General features: G+C 33.1%; 3 protein-coding genes across 5 annotated transcripts; 2 read left to right on the forward strand and 1 right to left on the reverse strand.

Annotated features, from left to right (window-relative positions):
- The first annotated feature begins 385 nt into the window (after positions 1–385).
- Positions 386–14,150, forward strand: LOC115724109 (protein transport protein SEC24 C). 3 transcript variants are annotated; one of them, XM_061104099.1, is made up of 25 exons: positions 386–525; positions 1,687–2,570; positions 3,637–3,846; positions 3,949–4,023; positions 4,138–4,236; positions 4,649–4,760; positions 4,929–5,056; positions 6,132–6,251; positions 6,884–6,964; positions 7,954–8,031; positions 8,171–8,263; positions 9,045–9,099; positions 9,559–9,635; positions 10,308–10,379; positions 10,566–10,649; positions 11,057–11,176; positions 11,290–11,358; positions 11,523–11,600; positions 11,714–11,852; positions 12,236–12,400; positions 12,551–12,696; positions 12,805–12,984; positions 13,217–13,305; positions 13,402–13,433; positions 13,607–14,150. In XM_061104099.1, exons 2-25 carry the CDS (start codon positions 1,728–1,730, stop codon positions 13,717–13,719), a joined length of 3,258 nt encoding a protein of 1,085 aa, XP_060960082.1. In that variant the 5' UTR covers positions 386–525; positions 1,687–1,727; the 3' UTR covers positions 13,720–14,150. The 3 variants fall into 3 exon arrangements, with proteins under 3 accessions (XP_060960082.1, XP_030509432.1, XP_030509433.1); XM_030653572.2 differs by lacking the exon at positions 386–525 and adding an exon at positions 1,094–1,257; XM_030653573.2 differs by lacking the exon at positions 386–525 and adding an exon at positions 1,094–1,252.
- Positions 14,151–14,483: 333 nt separating this feature from the next.
- On the reverse strand, positions 14,484–19,376 carry LOC115724192 (protein N-terminal asparagine amidohydrolase). The gene is made up of 9 exons (XM_030653668.2): positions 19,195–19,376; positions 18,055–18,240; positions 17,011–17,075; positions 16,823–16,922; positions 16,687–16,725; positions 16,375–16,566; positions 15,787–15,965; positions 15,516–15,635; positions 14,484–14,804 (listed from the first exon to the last, which is right to left on the reverse strand). The coding sequence occupies exons 1-9, from the start codon at positions 19,255–19,257 to the stop codon at positions 14,699–14,701; spliced, it is 1,050 nt and encodes a 349-aa protein (XP_030509528.2). The 5' UTR covers positions 19,258–19,376; the 3' UTR covers positions 14,484–14,698.
- A 1,554-nt stretch (positions 19,377–20,930) lies between these two features.
- Positions 20,931–23,921, forward strand: LOC115721795 (PHD finger protein ING1). Its single transcript, XM_030650873.2, has 7 exons — positions 20,931–21,249; positions 21,758–21,829; positions 22,136–22,323; positions 22,810–22,873; positions 22,996–23,095; positions 23,225–23,393; positions 23,487–23,921. Exons 1-7 carry the CDS (start codon positions 21,222–21,224, stop codon positions 23,595–23,597), a joined length of 732 nt encoding a protein of 243 aa, XP_030506733.2. The 5' UTR covers positions 20,931–21,221; the 3' UTR covers positions 23,598–23,921.
- Positions 23,922–24,598: the final 677 nt, after the last annotated feature.

Raw genomic sequence — 24,598 nt, forward strand, 5'->3', positions numbered from 1 at the left:
ATCGAAGCATCAAGCAACGCAACCCGATTTTACTTGACTAAGCCCCATGCGTCCAAAAAGGGAGTTTGCTTTACGCAACTCTATTTTTTTTTAAACAAGGCCCGACCCAACATTCATTAGTTTTAAATGAAAAATGATGAGTGCCCAGCCCCAGCAAGCACCTACTCCTATCAAAATAAAAGGTGTTACTTTACTAAACAAGCAAGAAAGGCCCGCTCCTTATCTATCTAATAGTTCTTTCTATCTTCTTATTGAATACAAAAGGTGAATGACCCGCCGCGCTAGGCTATAAGATACAACTGTTGTACTACTTGACTGGTAAGAAGAAGTTTACGTAAAAATTGGAAGCATTCGCCCCAGATAAACTACCCACCTCGCAGTGTCCCGTCCTCCTCAAATTATTGGTGTGTCAATTATGCATCCTTAGACGAAAGAGTGGTCTTTCAGGATTGGTCGTTGTGTGTCACAACCTCTCACCTATCCTACACATTCAATCAAGGTTGTCACTACGAAGCTATAATTAAGGTGCACGGGGTCTTACCGTCTAGCTGTTGATATTTTGCATCTTCTTTGAAAAATCAATTTTACTGGGTTTATGTCTGAGACATATATATATATATATTATGTGTTTGATTGAATGAATATTTTTCCTTTCACAAATAAAAGCAAAAGTAATTGGGTGCTGAAAATAATCAATGGAAAGATTTTTTTTTTTCTAATTATTTATATTTGCCATCTTTTATTTAATTTTAATATATTTTATCAAGGGAGTAAAAAGAAGATGTGTGTTTTTTGAAGGAAAAAATTGGTAACATGTTCACAATCATAAATTAAAAAAAAAAAAATAATGAAACGACATGTCGTTCAAGTCGGAAGTTCCCATTTCAGCCGATGAGGTGACGTTAAAAACACTACGTGGCAATCTGTAATTGGCTGTTCGTTGTCACCGATCAATAAATCTTTTTTTTTTTTTTTTGATTAAAGATCAATAAATCATACACCTAAAAAAAGAAAAAGAAAAAGAAAAAGAAAAAGAAAAAAAAATGAGAAGTAAAAAATAAATAAAATAAATTACAAGTCATTTATATATAATAATAATAATAATAAAAATAAAAATAAAAATAAAAAAAGCTCCACCTCTGTAGAGTGGTCGTATTTTGGGTCCTTCTCGTCAATTCAGTGGGTATTTTCGTTGTCGAACGAAGAAGAAGAAGAAGAAGCTATCACCGTTACCAGGCGATCCACCATTTTTGTCTGGTTCATCTTCATCTCTTTATGATTTTAATCTAAACTCATAATTCAGTTTCTTTTTAGTGAAAATGTTTTTAGATCTCCTTATATATTTGTAAAAGCACGGACTATATTATGTAAATTTGATCAATGAGTTAGTGTTAGTGCGGTAATGTACGAATCTGTATTGTTTTGATTGGGATTTGAGGTTGAGTGAGAAAGAGGAATATGAGTGATCTGGCTTGATATGATTTTGTTTTTTGTTTTGGATTTGGATAAATTACTACGTTATAAATTTGTGGAATTAATGCTCAACTTTTATGTAATTGATTATTTGTTTATGGTGGTGATGGTGATTTTCGTTTGTGTTTCTGAAATGTGTTCGTTTTGTTTTGTTTGATTTGATGTTATGTGATTGGATCGTGGATTGTTGAAATTTGGATTTTTGGTATACAGAAGGAGATAAAGGGGATCTGGGTGTTGTATTTGATTGATCAATGGCTGCTAATGTGCCTCCTCCAGGGGCACCTAGGCCCGGTATGGTGCCACCTCCTAATTACATTCCTAATGCCCAAAGAGCTCCCGATTCCCTGGCTGATAATTTGCAGAATATGAATCTCAACCGCCCACCTTCTATGCTTAATTCTAGCCCTGTACCTTCCCCATTTGGCCAACCACCGCCTTTTGCTTCGCCAGCCACTTCTCATGGCTTGCCTGGTGCACAAGCACCTTTTTCTCGCCCTGGGCCTCCTCCTCCAGGTGCACTTGGAAGACCTGTGATGCCACCATCAGGACCCCCACAAGCCATGTTACAAACTGGTGGGGCGCCAGTGAGACCTACTGGACCACCTGTAGGCCAACCTTCTCCATTTGCATCAAGACCTCCTGGTTCTTTCCCCCCTTCGATGGGTGGTTATGGTGCACCTGGTTCTGGGCCTCTTCCTTCTGGTCCAGTAGCACCACAGTCACTGCCACCTGGTGCTCAGCCTCTTCCTGGATCTTCACCAATGGCTACTGGTCAGTTTGCACTGCCATCTAGGGCACCTGGTGGCTTGATGAGCAATGGTCCACCAAGTTTTGGTCAAGGTGCCATGCCAGGTGGTCCCCGATATCCGCCCATTGGAAGTGCTCCACAACCACCTCTTGGGCCTCCACAGACAATGGGACCTGTGCCTCCTCGTGGTCCAACCATGAGCAATGATCTTGGTGGTATGGGAGCCAGCGGTCCACCACCTCCCCCCATGCAACCATCCTCACCTTATTCGGGTGTAGCTCAGGGCGCACTACCACCAGCAGGGTCACCTTTTGGCTCACCGACGTGGCCAATGCAACCTGGACAGGTATGGTATGCATTGTGTTTCTTGGTTTTACAATGTATTGCAGCTTATATAGTGCATTAGTATGCATCACATTAATGTTTACATAACTTACTGGGGAAATATAGTATTCTCTTTTAAGAAATTTTTTTGGTATGCGTACTCAATGATGCAAAAACAATGAAAATTGTTTTGCTCCATGTCATTTCTTCCTTGTTCATTTTTAGTTGTTGACCTTCTTTAGTTGCAGTGAGCTCCACTTGTTTGAATTTTGTTTTGCTAGGATTTGGAATCTGTTGATAGGATTAGGATACACCATTTGGTTAACACTGCCTTCTTTTTGATATATCCCCATTGTTCTGTGCTGCATCTGTGAAATGATGGCCGTTGTAAAAATTATAGATACCAAGTAAAGGCATGCGTTTGAGAGTAGTTTGTTTATTGCAGCACTAAAGACAAAATCACTATTCAGAGTTTTTGACAATTATTATGCATCTTTAATTTTAATGTATCTTAATGATTACTTACTTATACACATGATCCCCGCAAATAGTTTCAATGCATAAAAGGAAAGATTCAGATGGTTTGCCTCCCCAAATAAAAGAAAGACAATGTATTCCAGAGTGTGGGTCCTTTTTATACTTTTGGTTTTTATGTTTTAAGGAATGATAGAGATTTTTAAGGAAATTCAAATGACAATGCTGAAGGCACGTTTGTGGTGGTGGCTATTGAATGGTCCAGTAGGATTGTTATCCTGTCTAACTCTTTCTTTTATCATAAGTAATGAAAAGGTTTATCAAATACATAAGAATTTTATAAGCATATGTTCATGAAATAATGTATGCTGACAATTATGGGGGAAGATATGTTGGATGCAAGCTTCAAAGCTCTTCATGAAATAATGTATCCTGTCTAACTCTTTCTTTTATCATAAGTAATGAAAAGGTTTATCAAATACATAAGAATTTTATAAGCATATGTTCATGAAATAATGTATGCTGACAATTATGGGGGAAGATATGTTGGATGCAAGCTTCAAAGCTCTTCATGTTTTTTGAGTTATTTTGTCTCATATCTTTTATTTCTTCAGATGGCACCTCCACCAGTTCCTGGTTCCATGCAGCCGCCCCGAATGTATCCAAATCAATCCATGACTACAATACAATCTGGCATCGGTCAAACAGGAGCTCCTGTTGCTGGATCAACTAAAATTGACCCTAATCAAATTCCAAGGCCCTTGCCAAGCTCTTCAATTATCCAGCATGTAACTCGTCATGGAAATCAGGCCAATTGTCCTCCGGTGCTTATCCTTACCATATTACTTTTGGTTTTTGAAATTGCAGGCAATCTTTCTGATTGTTATTTGTGCTCTTCTGACTGACTGCTTTTAATTTTCTTAAAGCCTGCTACAAGTGATTACGTTGTTAATGACAATGGAAACTGTAGTCCACGTTACATGAGGTGCACCATAAATCAGGTTAGATTTTGATTTTATTGTATTGAAGTTAGCTTTGCCAGTCAATCTTCAACCTTGATTGGTTTATTTATTCTTTTTTTTTTATTGTAATTCATTTTTCCCAAACATTGACAGATACCATGCACTGCTGACCTTTTGACAACGTCAGGGATGCCTTTAGCTTTGCTGGTCCAACCTCTTGCACTTCCTCACCCATCAGAGGAACCGATACATGTAAACCTTTTGTCTTTGAAGTGTTTTACTAGTTGCTATTGCAGACAGATACAATAATTTGTAATATATTATCAGTTTTTTATTTGAAGAAAATTGATTTGTTAAATTAATTATTGATCATCATGGAACCTATATGGAATTTAAAGCTGAGGGCAACAATAGCATGGAGATAGTTTCTTTTTGGGTTGAATTATATTCTGTGACATGTAATTGCCATTACAGCCCATTATTCCAACACCAACAATTAGACCTTTCGTTGATATAGATTTCAAGTCCTAATCCAAATTTTTGTGTTATGAAAAATACTGGAAAGTAATGGACAAGGAATGAAATTCCCCCATTCATCCAACATGAAATTGATACTATTGAATTTTGACTTGAGTGTAAATGTGCTGATTATGCTGTGTTATAGGTTGTGGACTTTGGTGAAAGTGGTCCAGTTCGATGTTCTCGCTGCAAAGGCTACATAAATCCTTTCATGAAGTTTATTGATCAGGGAAAGCGATTTATCTGTAACTTGTGTGGTAAGTATTAGTGTATATTCATTTTTCTACGATAACATGAGTAGCCTGTAATTTGTCGCAAAAGGCACAATTTCTTCCATCTTTATTTTGCACAATGGGAGGAAAATGGTATTAATATTATTCATACGACTAGTCACTAATCAACATTCACCTTTTTGGCTGTTGCAGGATTTACTGATGAGACTCCCCGTGACTACCACTGTAATCTTGGGCCAGATGGTAGGCGTCGAGATGCAGATGAAAGACCTGAGTTATGTAGAGGAACAGTTGAATTTGTTGCTACAAAAGAGTACATGGTTAGTGATACAAAATCTTACAAATCTAAACATCGTTTTTTCTTTCCCTTTACAGTTCATCCAGTTTAGATTTTATGCTATATACCAATCAAATGCTTGTGTTTCCATTCCCTGTCTTTTTAAGAGAATGGGACATCATTTTGTTTTTGTAATATCGTTTTGGTTTTCGCTTTTTCCTGTTTCTAGTTTATTGTTTTATGTTATTTTGTCGGTATCAATCACACACACGTTTGTATTGGTGATACTTTTGGATTTTCCACATCCGGTATTTTTCTTTTATATTAATACATCTGGAGTTATAGGAATTCCTTTGTTCACTCAATTCAATCAAGAAGGAATGCAATTGGATATATTATCAAAATTGTTAATTCCATCTATAAGTAGTTCTGTTTTAAGTTTAATTATAAAATAATAATAAATACGTGGACAGTGGATCGTATAAGCCCTAGATCCCTTGAAATTTTCTCTTAGCCTCCTGTTAATGAAAATCATATAGGAAAATACGGCCATTAAAAATATACATGGCCATAGTATTTTTCAATATCAATTTTGAAGACCGACCTTTCCTTCTATGATATCTATAGTTTTCCACAACTTCATTAGCAGCCAGTGTCACATCTGAATCTTACTGCCAGTGACAGTTGCCCCCTCTGATTCTTCAAAATCTTACCTTAACATGCCCACGATCTTATGGAAAATACTCGTACATACTTCTTAGAAATCAGTCACAAGACTAATATGGACAATATCACTAATAAAGACGAGTCTCCAACATTTTATCTGAGTGATATAATTTTGTTAACCCATTTTGCATAATTGTTCATAAAGTTGGTTAGTTACGTCAGTGCTTATCAACAATGATGTTTCATTGTATTATATTTTGAAGTAGAGATTTTTTGCAAAAGGTTGCCCATACTTGGTCTTAGTAACAGCTGTAAATTAGCATGACCTTGAATTAGCACACTATACATATACTCTTTTTTTTGGAAAGGTTCCAAATTTGTTATTAAGTGCTATATTGTTTTGTTGTCATTTCTGAGTGACTACATTTTAAGCGATGATTGTTTGATTCTAGGTGCGTGATCCCATGCCGGCTGTATACTTTTTCCTCATTGATGTATCCATGAATGCGATGCAAACTGGTGCAACTGCGGCAGCTTGCAGTGCAATTAGTCAAGTCATTTCTGATCTCCCTGTAAGTTTTTTTCTTTTTGCATGACAGATTTAGAGTTTTTAGCTACGCTGTTCAGGAAGTGGAAGAGCTTTTGGGTTCATTGGTTTTCCATTTCTTGGTGTTTGTAACCTGTAAACATAGGAAACTATGTAAAGATCTACAGTATCTTTTGATGGGACAAATACTGTTTCATTTTCGCTAATTTGTATATAGGCAATGTATTTCTATCATGACTAAATAATTTTACATCATTTTTGTTTATTTCTTTGTTTGTTACATTTATTGACTCTTCATTTTGTTTCTCTGTAATTATTGAACCAGGAAGGAACCTAGGTCTCTAACATTTTTAAAAAAGACCAATTTGACTTTAGAAAATTTCAATAATTTGTCCTACAAAACCTACCAAACTTATTTCCTTGCTTGATTTTAGTGAAAATACAAATTTCATTATGATGATTTTATTCTCCAGTCTTTCTCTCATGAATTTTCCTTCTTGTTTATAATTACTAAAGCTTCAAGGCCAGTCATATTTTAAACAATTCCTTGGTCTTTCATTGGGATAATTTATACTTTGTGTTTCTATAAAGAGAAACAAATGGGAAGGAAAACATGTTTTATTTTTCACTGAGATCTTGGTGCTTTCATTGATGCAGGAAGGTCCTCGGACAATTGTGGGAATTGCAACCTTTGACTCAACAATCCATTTTTACAATTTGAAACGTGCATTACAGCAGGTCAAATTTATCTTGACCCTTTCATATAATTTCAGTTAGTAAAGTGGAGCTTTATCTTTAAATCTCCAGTTAAATTAATAAACTTCCTAGGTTTTGTATGTTATACACAACATTTATGTTACATGGATCGGGATATTGCGTTCACAAAGTTGAATCTATCTGAGAGTGATTTGTCTGAACATTGGAATGATTGCATTCTTCTGCAATTAGGATTTAGGATTAATGTCATATTAAGGTGAATGACTACACAAGCATAAGGTATCTGGTTCCTAAATGGTTTTCAGATAAAGTTTATACATACAGTCTCTTGGACCTGCTTTACGGACTTGGCCATTATTTGGTGCCTGATTGTGTATTAGTAATCGCTTTATCAACTAGAAGATGAGAAAGATTGGTCTGACTACACTGTTTATAGAAAAGTATAAATGTGTTTGCTACAGCTAAATCTTACTGTTAGATAGCATTCTGCATTTTAGAATTTGCTTTTAGAAGGGATGGATGGAAAGACATCATTTAAGCTGCATATAAATAGTTATAAATTTGGTAACAAAGATGAGTTATTGTCATTGTGAGATGAATATTGGGAAGAAAAGAACAATTACTAGATTTGCTTGAAGAATATGACATGCTAGAAAATACATTAATGGAGTATCTTGGAGCAAAATATGATTTCGATTGTATCTTTACTTTAATGGTACTCAGTAGGCAGTTTAAAGAACAGAGTTCGTCTTTCAATGACTTTGCACACAGGGCACAAGATCTCTCCTATTTTTTTACATGTTTTTTTTTTCCTTTATTTTTTTCTTACATAATTTCAGTTGTGGATTTACATAATTTCCGTTTTAATTGTTAATATAGATTGGTCTTTTCGCTAAATGATATTTTGTATAATTACATTTATGTTGTTTTTGTTGAATATTCTTGACCTATAATTTTCTCAATGGTTATCTACATTTACATTGATTCTGACATCCAATTATATTTTGCAGCCACTAATGCTAATAGTTCCTGATGTACAAGATGTTTATACTCCCTTACAGACAGATGTTCTTGTGCCTCTATCCGAGGTAAATATCCAAGGCTGTTGCTTTATGGACCTTTATTTTCCATTAGTTTTTATACACTACTATTATCTTGTTGATTTTTAGGCAATATTTTTCCTGCCAATAATAGTTGATCTTTTGTTTTTTTTTATTGTTGATATAGTGCCGACAGCATTTAGAGGTATTGCTGGAAGTTATTCCAACCATGTTTCAGAATAGTAAAACTGCTGAATCAGCGTTTGGTGCTGCAATTAAGGTTTGCTATTTTTATTAAGACAGTTTATGGTTCTTGGTGTTTTGATTATGTTGTTACAGCTGGAAACACATTTCTTATACTTTTTTTGAGTTGATGTCATTGGTTTTGGGAGTTTGTCGTTCCCTTTGCTTTCTAGGATTATAATAAAATTAACATATTTTTATATACATAAAAAAGGCCTAAATTTTGCTTTCTCGTGTACAATGACAAACATACTTGGGAGATTAAGAAGGTCATCTCAACTTCAATAAATTGTTACATTATGTCTGTGTGTTAGGTTCCTTTTGTCAAAATAGAAAAGGACAAAACGAAGGGTAAAATCTATCCATGATGTTGCTTTTGTGTAACTATAGTAAATTGTAAATATGTGAAAGTATTGTTTAAATGCAGATGATGGAATGTTTGGATGAATGCTTCCAAGATTGGATATGTTATTTTCTTGAAGAGTTATTGTTTTAGGAAGGGTAGGCAAATTTGGAATCAACTAACTTTTCAGTGCTGGTGTTTCTTATAAAATTGATGCAGTTAGACGGTTGCATCTAATTAGGCTAGAGTCATGGGGGAAACTTTAACACATGCATTGATCATTTGGCTTGAAAACAACTCTGAGATCTTGTATCTTGAGTTACAGACAGTTTGTTCTGAATTTAGTTCAAAATATTTAACCAAAATGAGAATATAAGAGTCTGGAATATTGCATGCTTTACATGATGATATTTCATCTATTAATATTGGTACATTAAAACATGCATTTTAATATGCTTCTGCTCCCTGTTTTTAGGCTGCTTTCCTAGCTATGAAGAGCACTGGAGGGAAACTTATGGTATTTCAATCAGGCAAGTTTAGAATATGATACATCTTCATGTTTGCATGTTTGCATTTAAATGTGTAAATTGTTTCCGCTACCACCAATTATGCTTCATAATTATGCAGTCTTTTTAGGTCTTGATGATTAGAAATAGAGAATGTGACACTGACTTTCAGTCGGATTTCTGCATGGTGAAGATGCACCGGTTTTTTTAGTTACTTTTGTATTTTAAATTCATGAATACTGTACTTTATTTCAAATTCAATGACACTCAAATGCAAAGTGGCGGATTGGATTGGATTACATGATGTGGATTGGTTTGGGTTGCTGTGTATGTGTTGTATTAGCTTAGCTGTATTTATGAAATTTATTTGACAAACCAATTTCATATATGAAACCCCAGTTGGGCTTAGCATCTATATTTTTCTCATAGGGAATTTTGGCTCTCTCATGACATGTATTGTATTTGTGATTTATTTATTTACAGTTTTGCCATCAACTGGCATTGGAGCTCTTTCTGCTAGAGAAGCTGAAGGAAGAGCTAATGTATCTGCGGGAGAGAAGGTATGGAAATAATGTTTTTTTACACCTTCTATCCGACTGTTTTCAGACAATATAATGGATATGAGTCCGATGTTCGTTCAATTTGTTTTCTTTAGGGGTAATGTATGTAATCTTCTTAGATTGGCGGAGTTAAACATCACTGGGTTGTTTCATTGAAGTTTTCTACTTTTTATGTAAATCTAATTGAAGATCCTGAACTTCATGACATTTTTCCTAGATCCTTTTTCTTCATATTTGGAACTTAATGAAAGTTGTTGGAAGATTTTGATGGCTTTATTGATCAAACTGGAATGATTGTTCCACTAGTATATAAGATAATCAACATTTTTTTTTGTTGACATGTGGTAGAAGGGGAAAAAGAAATAATTCTCATAGGACTCTGGTTCATTTGTACCCATTTCCAATTTGATACACCTATAGGCCTCCTAAGAGAATGAGATGGTGATAATTGTAATCTGTAGGGGCATATAGAGTACTAAAAGCAATAATAATCACAAGAAGAAGACTGGGAGATTGGATAAAGATTTAAAGAAATGAAAACGTTAATGTTAATCAATAACTCAAGCATAAGAACCTAATGCTTTGTAGAGTTTCTATAAAGTAATGCTAGTACTTGTCTTAGTCAAAACTGCCTTTCCTTTAGATTATGATTCTTCTTTAACATCTTTGCAGGAAGCCCATAAATTACTTCAGCCAGTTGACAAAACTTTTAAGACAATGGCTATTGAATTTGCGGAGTATCAGGTAAACTTCCAGTAATTTCATATCACTTAATAATTTAGGTATGGCTTGTTTCAAAAAAAAAATAAATAAATAAATAGATAGATATGACTTTGTTCTACCTGCTGGTGGAGATTTTTTGCACTCGATGCACTGTATTTGATGAGTATAATTTTGTACGGGTAACTTATCTATCATGGCATGTTTCAGGTTTGCGTGGATGTATTTATCACTACCCACACATATGTGGATATTGCATCTATTGCTGTCATCCCAAGAACAACAGGAGGGCAGGTACTAATCTTAATTTGTCTAGGGTTTTATGGAAACATCACTTATGGCTTATCTTTTTAACTTGATAACCACGTCACTTAACAACGGTTTAATATTCTGAGTTCTTTTAAATTGATATTCATATTAGTTAAGCATGTTAATGTTTTGTGTATAGCTTGTGAAAGAATTATATCAAGTGTTCTCTTTAAGCATGTTTACATAGTTCATGCTGTCAGCTGTAAAATACACCAAATGTGCTTGGATTCACTAATATATTCAAATACGCTGTCGTCTCTAAGCATGTTTATATAGTTTCATCCCTTTAATTATCATTTCTTTCATTTCCACGCTTATCAATAGTACAACTAGGTGGTGTTTGGTTAAATAATAATACTAAATAAAAAATTATGCTGGTTTTCGTCTTTCAGGTTTATTATTATTATCCATTCTCAGTTGTATCTGATCCTGCAAAGATCTACAATGATCTTAGATGGAATATTACAAGGCCCCAAGGTTTTGAGGCAGTGATGCGTGTTAGATGCAGCCAGGTATTCTAACGTGGCAGTGAAAGTTTATTACTTTTCTTAAAAAATCGAATCAGTTGCTAAGAACAAAACTCAAATAGGCATTTTTTTTTTTTAATTTTCCTCTTTATGTATAGGGCATTCAAGTTCAAGACTACTCTGGAAACTTCTGCAAGCGGATTCCAACAGATGTTGATCTACCTGGGGTTAGTATATCATGTTCAAACAATTTTTTATAAGTTTTTTAATTCTGGTTTTAATACCTCTGTTTCATTGCATTGTGTTACTCCCTTTTATTTTCACTTGGTGTGGTCTGCTCTGTGAACTGTTTGGTGGAAATATATAATTTATATCTTCCTTCATTTTGCAGATTGACTGTGACAAAACTATTTTGGTGACCTTAAAACACGATGATAAACTACAGGATGGCTCAGAATGTGCTTTTCAGGTAAAAGCTAATGTGAACTCAATCTGTATCATCTTTTTTCTTTCTCCCCATTTGAAGCAAATTATTTTCTGCTAAGAAGATGAATGATCCTATTCCTTCTATTTATTATGCAGTGTGCCCTTCTTTACACAACTGTATATGGTCAACGGAGAATTCGAGTTACAACCTTGTCACTGCCGTGCACAAATATGCTAAGCTATTTGTTTCGTGCAGCTGACTTGGACTCTCAATTCACATGTTTCTTGAAGCAAGGTATGTGATATGTTTTAAATTTCTTCTGTCATTTTTCCTTACCTTCCTTCCTGGTTTTAGCTACCTCTTTAATTTGACATTATTTTTCAATTCTAAGTCATTTTTCTCATTTACATTGTGTAATAGATTAATAGGAAATCTTCTGTAAAACATTGCATATTAAATTATAAATGGATTTTGAGAAATAATACATCATCAATATTTCTTATGACTGTAGAGTGTGAATATAATATTGTCTCTCATTACAATTGTATTTTTTACTTGCCTCATCATGTTCAATATTAATTACAATGCAGAATTTTGGAGATATTGGTAACTTTTTGTTAGAACTTTCAATTGTAAGAAAAATAACAATTAATGTGTTCTTTTCCTATCCTTTGTAGCGGCAAATGAAATTCCTTTCAATCCACTCTCACGAGTTCGGGAACAAGTGACGAATCTATGCATCAACAGCCTGCTTGCTTACCGTAAATTTTGTGCTACACCATCATCATCTGGCCAGCTTATCCTTCCAGAGGCACTTAAGCTTCTGCCTTTGTACACCCTGGGTATGTTCCCTTTTCCTGCACGAGAATATATTAGCATTTTTCATGCTCCGGTTAAGCTCTTTTTCAAAGTTCATATAATGTTTCCTTTAGAACCACCTAAACGTCCCACCCGCACACGAACTCACATATTTTCCATTTTTCTTTTTGCAGCATTAATCAAAAGTACTGGCCTGCGAAATGATGGGAGGATGGATGACCGTTCGTATTGGATCAATTATGTTTCCTCCATCTCTACTCCTCTCGCAATTCCACTGGTATACCCAAGGATGATAGCTATTCATGATCTTGATTTGAAGGTATGAATAATGTCTTTAACTTTTTCCTTTTTATTCTTTTAATGTGGACTATATTACAGATAAAATATGCTATATATATATTTACATTATGCTATTTTCTGTTGACAGGAGAATGATGATACTGTTCTTCCTCCATTCGTTGCACTTTCTAGTGAGCATATTAGTGACAATGGAATCTATCTTCTCGAGAATGGTCAAGATTGTTTAATTTACATTGGTAGCACAGCAGATCCAGCATTACTGAAACAACTTTTCGGTATTTCTTCTGTTGACGAAGTTACCCCACAGGTAGGGATTTTTTAAATATTGCTTTTATTTACATATTCACTTATATATTATGTTAGAAGAACTTATAATCGAGGGATTCGAACATCTTACCTTATAATCGATATATCCTTCATTTAAATCTGGAATCCCGAGTTGGGTGCTAGATCCTTTTATTTTATTCCTCTTGAAAACTATTAATAATAGAAAAACATTATTGGGAGTTTGTGTAACATGTAAATATTTTGTTGCGTAGTTTGTGTTGCAGCAGTATGACAATCCACTATCAAAGAGGCTGAATGAAGTTATGAATGAAATACGGCGCCAAAGATGTTCTTACCTACGGTATGACTGGCTGATCTCTGCAGTTTCATTTCTAGCAATATTTCTCTTAATCTTTCCGTAATAACTTCTTAATCTTGTCTCATTTAATTTTTGCAGCTTGAGATTGTGCAAGAAAGGAGATCCATCAGGTCAGTACTTTCAAAATCATAAAATTTTTATTAATATGGTTCTGACATTTCATTGCACAATGTATAAATTAACCTTTTTCGGGTCAAGTGGTCAATTATTAATCGATTAATCGAGTTTTTATTGATATGAAATTCTGATACTGACTGTACAATTTGTTAACTTGTGGTTGCAGGAATGTTGTTCTTCTCTTATATTGTAGAAGACCAACAACATCCAACTGGCCCGTCCTATGTCGACTTTCTAGTACATGTTCATCGACAAATCCAAGTAAAAATGACGGCGTGAATGCATATTGCTTTTCCAAGTTGAGTTAAACAAGTTTTGATAAACTTCCAGCTAGGGTGCTCACTCATCATTGAATTTGAATTAAAAGGAAGGAACAGGTTGATAATAGCACTTCATAGCGGAGCAATCCGGGGTCGCCCCGATCCATTTTTTCTTGGTTTTTTTTTTATGTTTCAAGTATAGTGAACAAAATTTTGCGCTATTAGAGAGGGTGGTCACTGTAGCTGACATAGTAAAAATAAATCTAAAGTTATAATATCATCTTATTGTTTGTGTATTTAAATTGTGCTGTTTATTGCCCCGCTTTACTAGTTTTTTCTCTAGTGAGAACTGAAATATATGACCCAAACAAAAGAAGAGGCACAATTTGTATGGACTGCTTTGATGGGTATGGTTCTATATGAATGAATAGTTTGGTTGTTCAAATATAACATATCTATCTAATTTTGTGGCACTTTCTTATATTATTATAATTTCCCAACTACCTGTGTTCTGATTTATATAAATACTTTTCTAAGTACATTTATATATACTAGCTAGAGAGAAAGTAGATAAAACTTGGTATGAGCATTGTGGGTGGTGTGGTCTCGTTACTGCCAAGATATTATTGTCATTTGGGGATAGAAGAAGAAAAATAAAATAATGAAAAGTAGCTAAAAGAAAGAACAATCAAATTTTTCAGGGTGATGACTTGTAGGAAAAGTTATCTCTTGGGTTGCTACCTTTACCAAATGATTAGAAACTTTGGTTGTAATTTAAGATCATTTTCGTAATCAAATACCATAACTTATCATCTTCTTTAAATTCGTAATCAAGGACACTCATAACATGATTGTTTGAGGTTACCCATCTTGGGTAACAACATTCTTCTTATTCTCAACAAAAATTACATGTTCAACTGAGTCAAACAACCAAACAATACAAGTATATAAAAAGTGAATATGAGAGTAGAAAATAGAGAGAAAAATGGTGATTATTATTAGCACCTTCTCCAATCTCCATCAGCAGTCCTCTTAAATACTCGAGGCTGTTCCATAGGAAATGTTTCATTCCAATTCGGGTGTTGAATCAAGTACTCCCACTTCCTGAAATGAGATCACAAGTATATTATGCACTACTTTCCAACTATTCATGTTTGAACACAACAAGGATTACATAGATAATAAAAGTTTACTATGTAGATTGGTGGGACAGAAAATTACAAGTTAGAGATTTTCTTTTTCTAATATTAAAGTATTTATGATATTTTCAAACATTGGAGTGATATGAGAACAAGTTTACTGGGTATTCGAGAGAGACGAGACCTAAATTACCCAATTACCCTTTTATTATTTATCTTAAGACTTATTAGATTATTATCTAGTTTTTTTAGAGTACTATTGCATGGTTTTAGAATAGATAATGAATATAAAAAAAATTCCTCCACTTATTGCATAACATATTTAAACTGATAACAGTCGCAACCAGCCTATTCCACTATCCAAACTGAGAACTCCATGAATATAAGTACTAACACTTTCTTAAACAGACCACAATAACAGCCCAAGACATAACTATCATTTCTTCTTACACCAAAGAGCTGAAACAGACAATTTCTGATTTTATTTGGCCTACACCTACAGACAAGTTTCATTTTTAGACTCAATTGATACGCTATATTGTATTGTATTGTATTAGTATTATTTAATACGATATTATGTTTGGACACTACACTACACATTGAGATTAATAACTAACATGTTCATGTATGTTCAAACTTCAAACCAAGCTAAATCTAATGTAAGTTTTTTACCTACCTTCTTTCGTTTGCAACAAAATCTGGAGCCTCAGCAGAAGGTGAAGTAGAACACAAATGGAGGACCTCAGAATCAGACAGGTCTCTCAATCTCCTAGCAATTCTTTCTTGACGCCAAGTCCTATATTAGTCAAAAATGAGCAAATGATTCATGAGTGTATGTAACAATAGACACATTAACTTAACACATAAACTGTACAATATGTAATTTCAGAAGTAAAACAAAGCTGCCATTTTTATTTTTTTTAAGGTACAGGAAGTTGAACTTCTACCAGCGACATGGGGCGATTTCGAATCTATCGGTTAGAGTATTATATGTTTCCAACAACTTCCCATCCCATTTGTGATGTTCATAAGATGAAGTAACACGGATTCTCCTGACAATTTCATCAGGACATCTTGAGGTTGTATCGAAACTAGCCGGGATGACAGATCCAGTTGACATTTCTATCTGATCAAATTAAAATAAAAATGTTATAGACAAAGAAATTTCATCATCATTCATTCATTGTTGAAAGTAACTTCACTTAAAATAAATACGATTTTAGACTCTGTATTTTACAAAAGTTATTGAGTGGACACTCTGTTTTGTTAAATGAAAAATCGGGTCCTGTACTTTCTAAAATGGTACAAAATAATACCCTGACTTATAACCAACCTAAAGTATGCAAAAATTGTAACCAGTCTGTTCATAATACCTCCAAGTTACGCAATTATTAAGTTTTAGTTTAACAAAAAATTAAGTGAAAAATACATACTAAATTATTATTTAACAAAACAAAAGGTCTAATCCGTAACTTTTACAAAAAAAAAATAGCATATAACAAAGTTGAACAACATTTTAGGAAGTAGAAGCTAACCACAAGGCCGTTAAAAATGGGACATGCATTTCCTTCGGAATCCTTCTTGGTGTTATGTGCAAGGACACACAGAGTTTGAAAGTGAAATTTCTCCTCTTTCATCATCAAAGTTTCAATAATTTTGGAACACAATGAGAAAGAGTGTCCATCCAAATTTTCATCACTTTCTGAGCCAGACTTATCACTACCATGCTGCATAAATTTAAACAACTTCAGTTATTTCCTTTTTCGCTAATCCAATGTAAAGACAGTTTTCGGTGTTAATTAACTTATTTGGAAAAATAAATGGAAAGTAGAGGAACTTAGGCATACATCAGGAGAAGAATCTTCAAAACTACCAATCATATGTACCTGCATTTTTTAAAAACAAAATTCTCTGGTTAATGATCCACAAGACAATAGTTATAAACAATCAAATGAAATTACAACAATGATTTGAGAGGAATACATCTAGATCATCATCCAAACAACGATCGATAAATGATGAAAGCATCTGGTCGAGGCCCTTATCGACAATATTTGGAGAATCCATATGAGCAACTGAGGTTCTGCAAGTCAAAAGTAAATCAGGAACATTGAAGTGGAGAAAAGTATTTTATCAATAGTAAATTCATTATCAATAAAATGAATTCTTACATTCCATTTTTCCGATTCCTTATAGCAAATCCAACACAGGTTGTTGCTTCATCAGTTCCAATAAACTTTGCATTTAAGACAATGATATCAGATTGGGAAATGTAACTCAATCTTAATTTGAAGCTAAGTTTGTATTATGAAGCAAATATAAAGACAACTAAACGGTAATTAACATATTAGAGAATGAAACTATAACTGGGTTATAAGGGACAAATGCAAAGAATCATTTGATAACCATAGATTAAGACACATGCAAAGAAAATTTTAGGTAACTTCAAATGTATCTAGAGACAAAATAGATTGTGAGGTGACTTCCATACATGGAAACAAGATGATTAATCACCTAGAACAGATTGGATGATCATTACTTACCAATATCATGTTTGTAAACCAATATCAAAATAACATGACTTTTAGTCTCAATAGTATAATTGATTAGGATTTTGTAAGCTGAGTTGTCAAGTGCTTAGTGGCTGAAATGATTGTTAAGTGTGCTTAATTCTTAGTTAGGAGTCTTTGTTAGCCTAGACTATAGATTCTCAGAGAGAGTCTCATGAGAGATAGAGAATTTGGTGTGAATTATTTAGAGTAAAACATTGCTCTTAGGGAGATACCAAACTGTCTCAAAAAGTTTGTAATTTTGTAATTCTTACTCTGATATTAGTAAAATGTATATTCTCTAATTCTTTGAAGAACTGAATCGGATCAATAGTGTATCATAGTTATGTTAACCGAAATCAAAAGCTAGCCTTGATTTAAGCATAATCTAAACTGATAAAAACATATATTTATAGTAGATGGAAATGCTAAAGTGGTGCATTGCACCCTCCTACCGTTCTAGTGTCAATATCGTTATTGGTGTAATTAAGTATCGAATTTTATGTAATTTAATGTAATAACTTTTAAAGAGTTTCGCTAACTAAATTGCAAGGTGACACGTCTAGAAAGTGCTAGGCACTACTAATTTCCAATAGCAATACTTTAAATTTAAACTTTTATCTAATTGTAAAAATCTGAGTTGTAAATAAAAGAAGAAATACATACATCAACCAGTGCAGGATCTGCAGTTGCATATTCTCTTTGGAACAAATAGACCCATTTACTTTTCTCTAACCTTCCTGGGCAAGACTCTTCAGGAATTTTAAATTTCCTCTCTGGAATAGCCTTGATTGACTCTGAAGCAGATACTAGTGTAGGGTGGTTCATCAAAGCAAGAAGGGTACCATTTTCCTGTAACAGAAATATTTTATGATCTATATATAACATATTAACTTCATACAAGTTGAGAAATTCTATGAGAACAAAACTCATTGATATATTTCAACAGGACTCGTTCAGATTGTATTGTATAGCATCCAATCATATAATACTATGTTAAAATTTTAATTTATATCAAAATATTGTATTCATATAATTTTATATAAAATACAAATGAATATAGGAGTTTTCAAAACAGTTTTTTTTTTTTTACATTTTTACAAAAATCTACATAGAAATTTACATAATAACCAATGGAGCAACTTAAATTGAAATTAAAATCTACATATTAACTCACATAAAAAATACCAGAACAACTCAAAACATAAATTAAAAAAAAAAATACTAAACAATACAATACGACATAATGGTATATAGGTAATTCCTAAGAATATAATACTATGCAACACAATACACGTAATGGTGTACCAAACTAGCTCTAATTGTTCTGTTCATTATATAATACATTTCATGTTGAAACATTCAAATTCAAAAGCAGTTTAATCAACTCAAAAGCATTCTAATTTCCAAAAGGAAAAGTTTACATTTCCCAATTTTGAAATCCATAATATATACATAAGTTCAAGAGAAATGGAGACTATTTGGTTGTGAAATATGATGAAAATCAGCTGTGAAGTTAACCTAAACACCTTCTAATTCATCAATCTATTAAAAAAGAAAAATTATATGAAAGCAAAACATGAACAAATTCCACCCTTTTTAAAATATATAGCATTACAGAAACTATACATTTACAGATATTAATAATAATAATGAACAATCTGTCTTTCCCACTTTCAATATTGAAAAACAAACAAAAACCCAACTTGATTAGATTTAGAGGCAGTGCACAGAGATGGGTATTTGATAAAAATGGTTTGAAGCTGAAATAATATAAATTAAAAGATAAAGTGAAAGAGAGATTACATTGGAAGAAGATGAAGAAATGTGGTCGTGGGTATGGAAAGGAACACCATTAAGGAATATCATGGTATTGGATTGGAGCTGATCGAGTCAACAAGCTTCTGACTTTTGACAATCGGCTTCTACCATTACCATGTGATGCATTATTTCTTTCCAAATTCCATAGCAAAGTGGAATTTTTAAAAATAAATTTAAATGAATTTTTTTATATATATTTATTAAATATTTGATGGGGATACCATAATATTTATTAAAAATTGTTATATATTTATTAAATTTTTTATACTAATTAATTGTTTGTTGGTGTTTTATTAGTGGGATGAAAAGTTTAGAGATTTTCTTTTAAGATATTTTAAGGTTTTATTCTCTAATTTTTCTCAAATATATCTTACTTTTTGTTTAGTAAGAGGGATGGATGAAAGTTTATTAATTGAGTTGATCAATACTTAGCTTAATTTGAGGAGTGTTAATTATTGTGGGCCTAATTTTCTATCTCGTTAAGTTGTTACTTTACTTTAACTCGGACATTAGTATAATATTATCTGTTTTGGATTTAAGTCCTCACAGTTTTGTACGATTTTATTTTTAGGCATTTTCTCAAAAGAATTCATACTAATTGAGTAGGTGAAACACTATTTTTGCATTTTTTTTTTTCTGATGTAAGACTTTGGTTGATACTTCAACAATCCTCCCCTCAAATCAAGGACCACATACTCATAACCTCTTCTCCAAGGAAATTATCTTGTACCGTCGCTATCACCAAATGGAACTCTCTGTTTAACCTTAAACATTGCTAAGAAAACTTTTGACACAAGACACCACTAAACACAGATCTCCATCTTGTACTGTCGTAATCTTCAATGGGACACGCCGTCTGACCACATCAATATCAGGTAGACTTTTGATACAAGACACCATGTAGAATTTTAATTGTGAGGTCATCACAATAAGGGCTTCTCCTATACAATGCACATGCAACCCACTATCCCAACTCCTGAATCTTTGGCTCTGATACCACTTGTTGGGTCCGTTTTTCCACCTTGTTGGGTCGTCACCTCACCTTAACTACCATATTAGTATGACATTGTCCGTTTTGGGACTAAGCTCTTACAGTTTTATTTTTTGACACCTTCCCAAAAAACCTCATACTAATGCAGTAGTTGGAAGACTTATATTTTGTACTCTTACATCATCTTTCGATGTGGCAATCTCTGTTAATATTTAATTGTAATATTTAATTAGCGTTTCAGATTTACAATCAAAAGTAAAGGTAAGAGGTATTACCACTTTAAAAAATATCAGTGAAGTTAAGTGTATAAAAATTGAAACATAAAAGAATTTCGTCGTCAATTATTTATGTAAATGAATAAAAAGTTATGAGTTCAAATTTTAAATTTTAAATTGTAAATTCTATTAACCTCACAAAAAAAAAAAAATTGTACACATATATAGTTGTTTGTCTTTTAAAGTGGTAGTATTGTTGTTTTTGTCCCTTGTTATATGGAAAAGTTCGACCCTCTTTTTTTTAGTTTTTTTATTTTTATATTTTAAAATAGGGTTTTTTTTTTTGTATTTTTTGCATAAATTTACATAAAAACTTATATAGCAATTAACAGAACAATTTAAATCGCAACCAAAATTCATATAGAAACTATCGGAGCAGCTCAAACTATAAATTAGATAAAAAAGTTAAAAAATAATATATGAAATATATTTTTTTTTTTAATAGTGGGGAGAAGATTTAAACTTGGGACTTCAAAATATGAAAAATAAAAAAGATAGATTCCAAATAAGTAAAGTGAGGATAAAAATAGAGAATGAGATACTAAGATATATATTCTTATTTAAAGTCTCGGAAAAGCACGTGATCTGCACGTGACTGTTTGTCCCCTGCAAAAATAACTGACCGGAGAATACAATCTCCTTTCTCGCCGGCAATCCAAACCAAACCCTAGCCCCCAATCCAAATTCCCCTCCCTTCAATCCCTAACACACCTTTTCAATTTTTCTGGCTTCTACGTCAGACCCAAATGTCTTTCGTCGAGGACTTTCAAACCAGTATGCTCCTCTTCCTTTTAATTTTCTACGAACCCTAATTCCCATTTTCAATAAAGTAATTGTCTTTTTCAATTGGGGCTAATTTATTTTACCATTTATTGGGTGTAAGAAAATGAATTTATTTTCCATTTGGCTTCATTTAACGGGGAATTTCATTCATATTCACTTTGTTTTGTATAAAGATAGCATTTTTTTTACTGTTCTTTTGGTCTTATTTCTGGTAACTTAGGAGTTTTTGTATAATTATTTGAACTATTGTAATTATGTAAGTCAACTTGTTTGCTAAATTTATCATTTTTGTTATTCTTCAAGTATCAAATTTGCATCTTTTATTCTCAATTTTAATTCTGAGCTCACTGGGAGAAAATAAGGACAGAGTTTAGAGTAATTAGTAGTAAATTTTTGTTTGATTTTTCTTGTTATTTAATGTGGTTGCACTTCACTTTTGAACCTTACATGTTGATATTAAACATTCTTATTCTTGTTTATGAAATGTGCTTTTATGCAGGCTTGGACGCACTTCCTAATATTTTGCAGAAGAAGTATGCTTTGTTAAAGGATCTAGATAAAAGTTTACAAGGTATGATTTGAATATCACCATTAAGTGTTGTAGAGAGATAAACTTAGTAATAAAAATACAGTGCCTTACACTTTTGTCTGAGTTCATTGACATTACAGAGTGATTGATTTGAACTTTGAATAGAACTAGTATACCATGAAGAGATAGTGAACTTTGATTTGATTGAGACTGTATGTATTGTATCACCAAATATATTTATAATCAAAATCACATTTGGTTTTAATGTAATATGGTAATAAAGATGTTTTTACTATTTTGAGATTTTTCTCTTCTGATTCGGCCAAGAAAACTTATGTTTTTGAGCAGATCTTCAGAAACAGAATGAGCAACGTTGTGAACAAGAGATAGAGGAATTTAAACGAGAGGTTAGGTCGGGAAATATTAAACCTGATGCTTCACTTGCTAAATTTTCGGAGGAGGCACTTGATGAGCAAAAGCACAGCATCAGGATTGCAGATGAGAAGGTAGCCTTGGCTGAGCAGGCTTATGAATTGGTACTCAATTTCCATCCTTAAATCTTGTACTGATTCATTTACTTTTAAGCCTCTTTCGTCTCAAAATAGATACAGAAAGAAATACCCTTTTAAACTATATTACAAAACAGGTGTAAAAACATATATTCTTAAAGATGTTAAGGATGGTTTTTATATGCTGATATGGTTCCATTTCAAAAACAATAAGTTTTAAATATTAGTTTAAAAGTTTATGGTTCGAAAATATTGTTTGCAAACCAAAAATATTTGTTTTTCAAAATTCAACTGGTTAGTTGTTTTGTATACAAAACAGAGAAATTAGAGAAAACAACAAAATATTGTACTCAACTCTTATGAAGCATGGAGTGAGTGTTTTCTAAAATGAGTTTTTAACATTTCCCAAAATAGATAATCAATTAAGTCTTTTAGTTGATCCACATGTTTAATGATTTTGAATTTGAATTTGAAGTAACCTTTTTTGGTTGCCTATGAATAATTGTGCTTCAGGTCGATACTCACATACGACAACTGGATCAAATTTTCAAAAAACTCGGTGAAGAAATCCGACGTGGTATTTTACATTATTTCTCGAAATTCTTTAAGCTTGGCAATACATCCAATTGATAGAATTAATTTATGCTAAGTTCTCGTATTTATTTGTGTATACTTATTTATTGAAATTGATTATGTCAGAAAAAGAAAGTGCCATTGCTAGTGGCTCCCCTGCTGCGAGTTTGGATAGTGGTGGAAAATCTGGAAAGGGTGGTGAAGGCGGTAGAGGAGGCCGTAAGAAGTATAAGATCTTTTCTTGATCACGGATCTCTTTTCAATTTTTATTTTCAATTCTTGATCACAGATTTTAAGCTGCTATTATTTTTCATGTTTAAAATTTTAGAGTTTGATTAGAATTTCTTCTCTGCAGAACACGCCTGGCAGCAACAGCAGCAGTATCAGCATCAACCGAGCCAGCTACAGCACCGTCAAATCTTACTATGATGGATCTAGAGGTACCGGTGGATCCAAACGAACCGACATATTGTTCCTGTAAACAAGTTAGCCATGGGGCAATGGTTGCATGTGATAACCCAAGTGTATGTAATGCCTTCCCTATTGCCATAGAATCTCTTTTATATTTTTTATATGTGCAATTCACTATCTGACGAAACATTTTTCCAATTTGACAGTGCAGTATAGAATGGTTCCATTTCGGCTGTGTTGGTTTGAAAGAACAACCGAAAGGAAAATGGTTTTGTCCGGATTGCGCTACATTGAAAAAGCGTCGAAAAGGCAGATAAATGCTTGCTGCTAAATTGCAGCATGTCATGATTAAGATAAGCTCTCTTTTTGCTTTCTTTTGCCTTGTTCTTTGCTTTGTTTAAGCAATCTTATGTAAATACTATGCTCTTATGCTTTGTGTGAGCAAATTGTATTGAATGTACCCTTTGGTCTGATAGAATTTGTAAAACAAAGATCAGATACTGCACTAGTTAGCATTGCAAGAAGTAAACATTTCTGAAATTATAGTTGTAATAATAATTTTTATGCATTTGATTTTGTTATTTACAAAGATGTAAGAGAAATTTTAGAGTAATTAATAGAGGATGATCTTGTTTCATGGATGGATGGATAGAAGTGGAACTGTTTTTTTTATTTTTGACAAGAGACAGTTGAGTACATCAGTCAAAACATAGTGAAATATTATTATATTAAATTGCTATGTTGTATTGTATTATATTAAATTTAGTTATACATCATATTTTTATATAATATTATGTTAAAATTTAATTTTTTTAAAAATATTATATATTCATAAAAGTCAATATTACATATAGTTTTACATAAAAATATTGCATGAAATTTAATTTAATATACAATACTATACAATACGATGTAATGTAGCGTAACAAACGAACCCTTAAAGGCTCGTTTGGTATGCGGTGTTGTATTATATTATATTGTATAGTATTATGCTGGATTAATATTAGTTAATACAATACTATATTTGGTATTAACTTGCATTTTAATAGTATGTGTAAAATTATATTTTCTTTACCATAAACTCGATCCAACTCCGACCCTTGTCCGTGTCCTAGGGTTTGGGTTTGGAGTCCGAGTCTGGGGTTCGAGGTCTGATTTTGGAGTTTGGGGTCCAAGTTTTTGGGTCTGGGTGGGTTCAGGTTTGAGTTTCAAGTCCGGGGTTTGGGTTTGGGTTCGGGTTTGAGTTTGGGGCCGAGGTGCGAGGTCTGGGGTTTGGTTTGGGCTTCGGGTCTAGATCCAAGGTTTGGGGTCCAAGATC

Source organism: Cannabis sativa, chromosome 9 (assembly GCF_029168945.1).
Source record: "Cannabis sativa cultivar Pink pepper isolate KNU-18-1 chromosome 9, ASM2916894v1, whole genome shotgun sequence".
NCBI classification, from domain to species: domain Eukaryota; kingdom Viridiplantae; phylum Streptophyta; class Magnoliopsida; order Rosales; family Cannabaceae; genus Cannabis; species Cannabis sativa.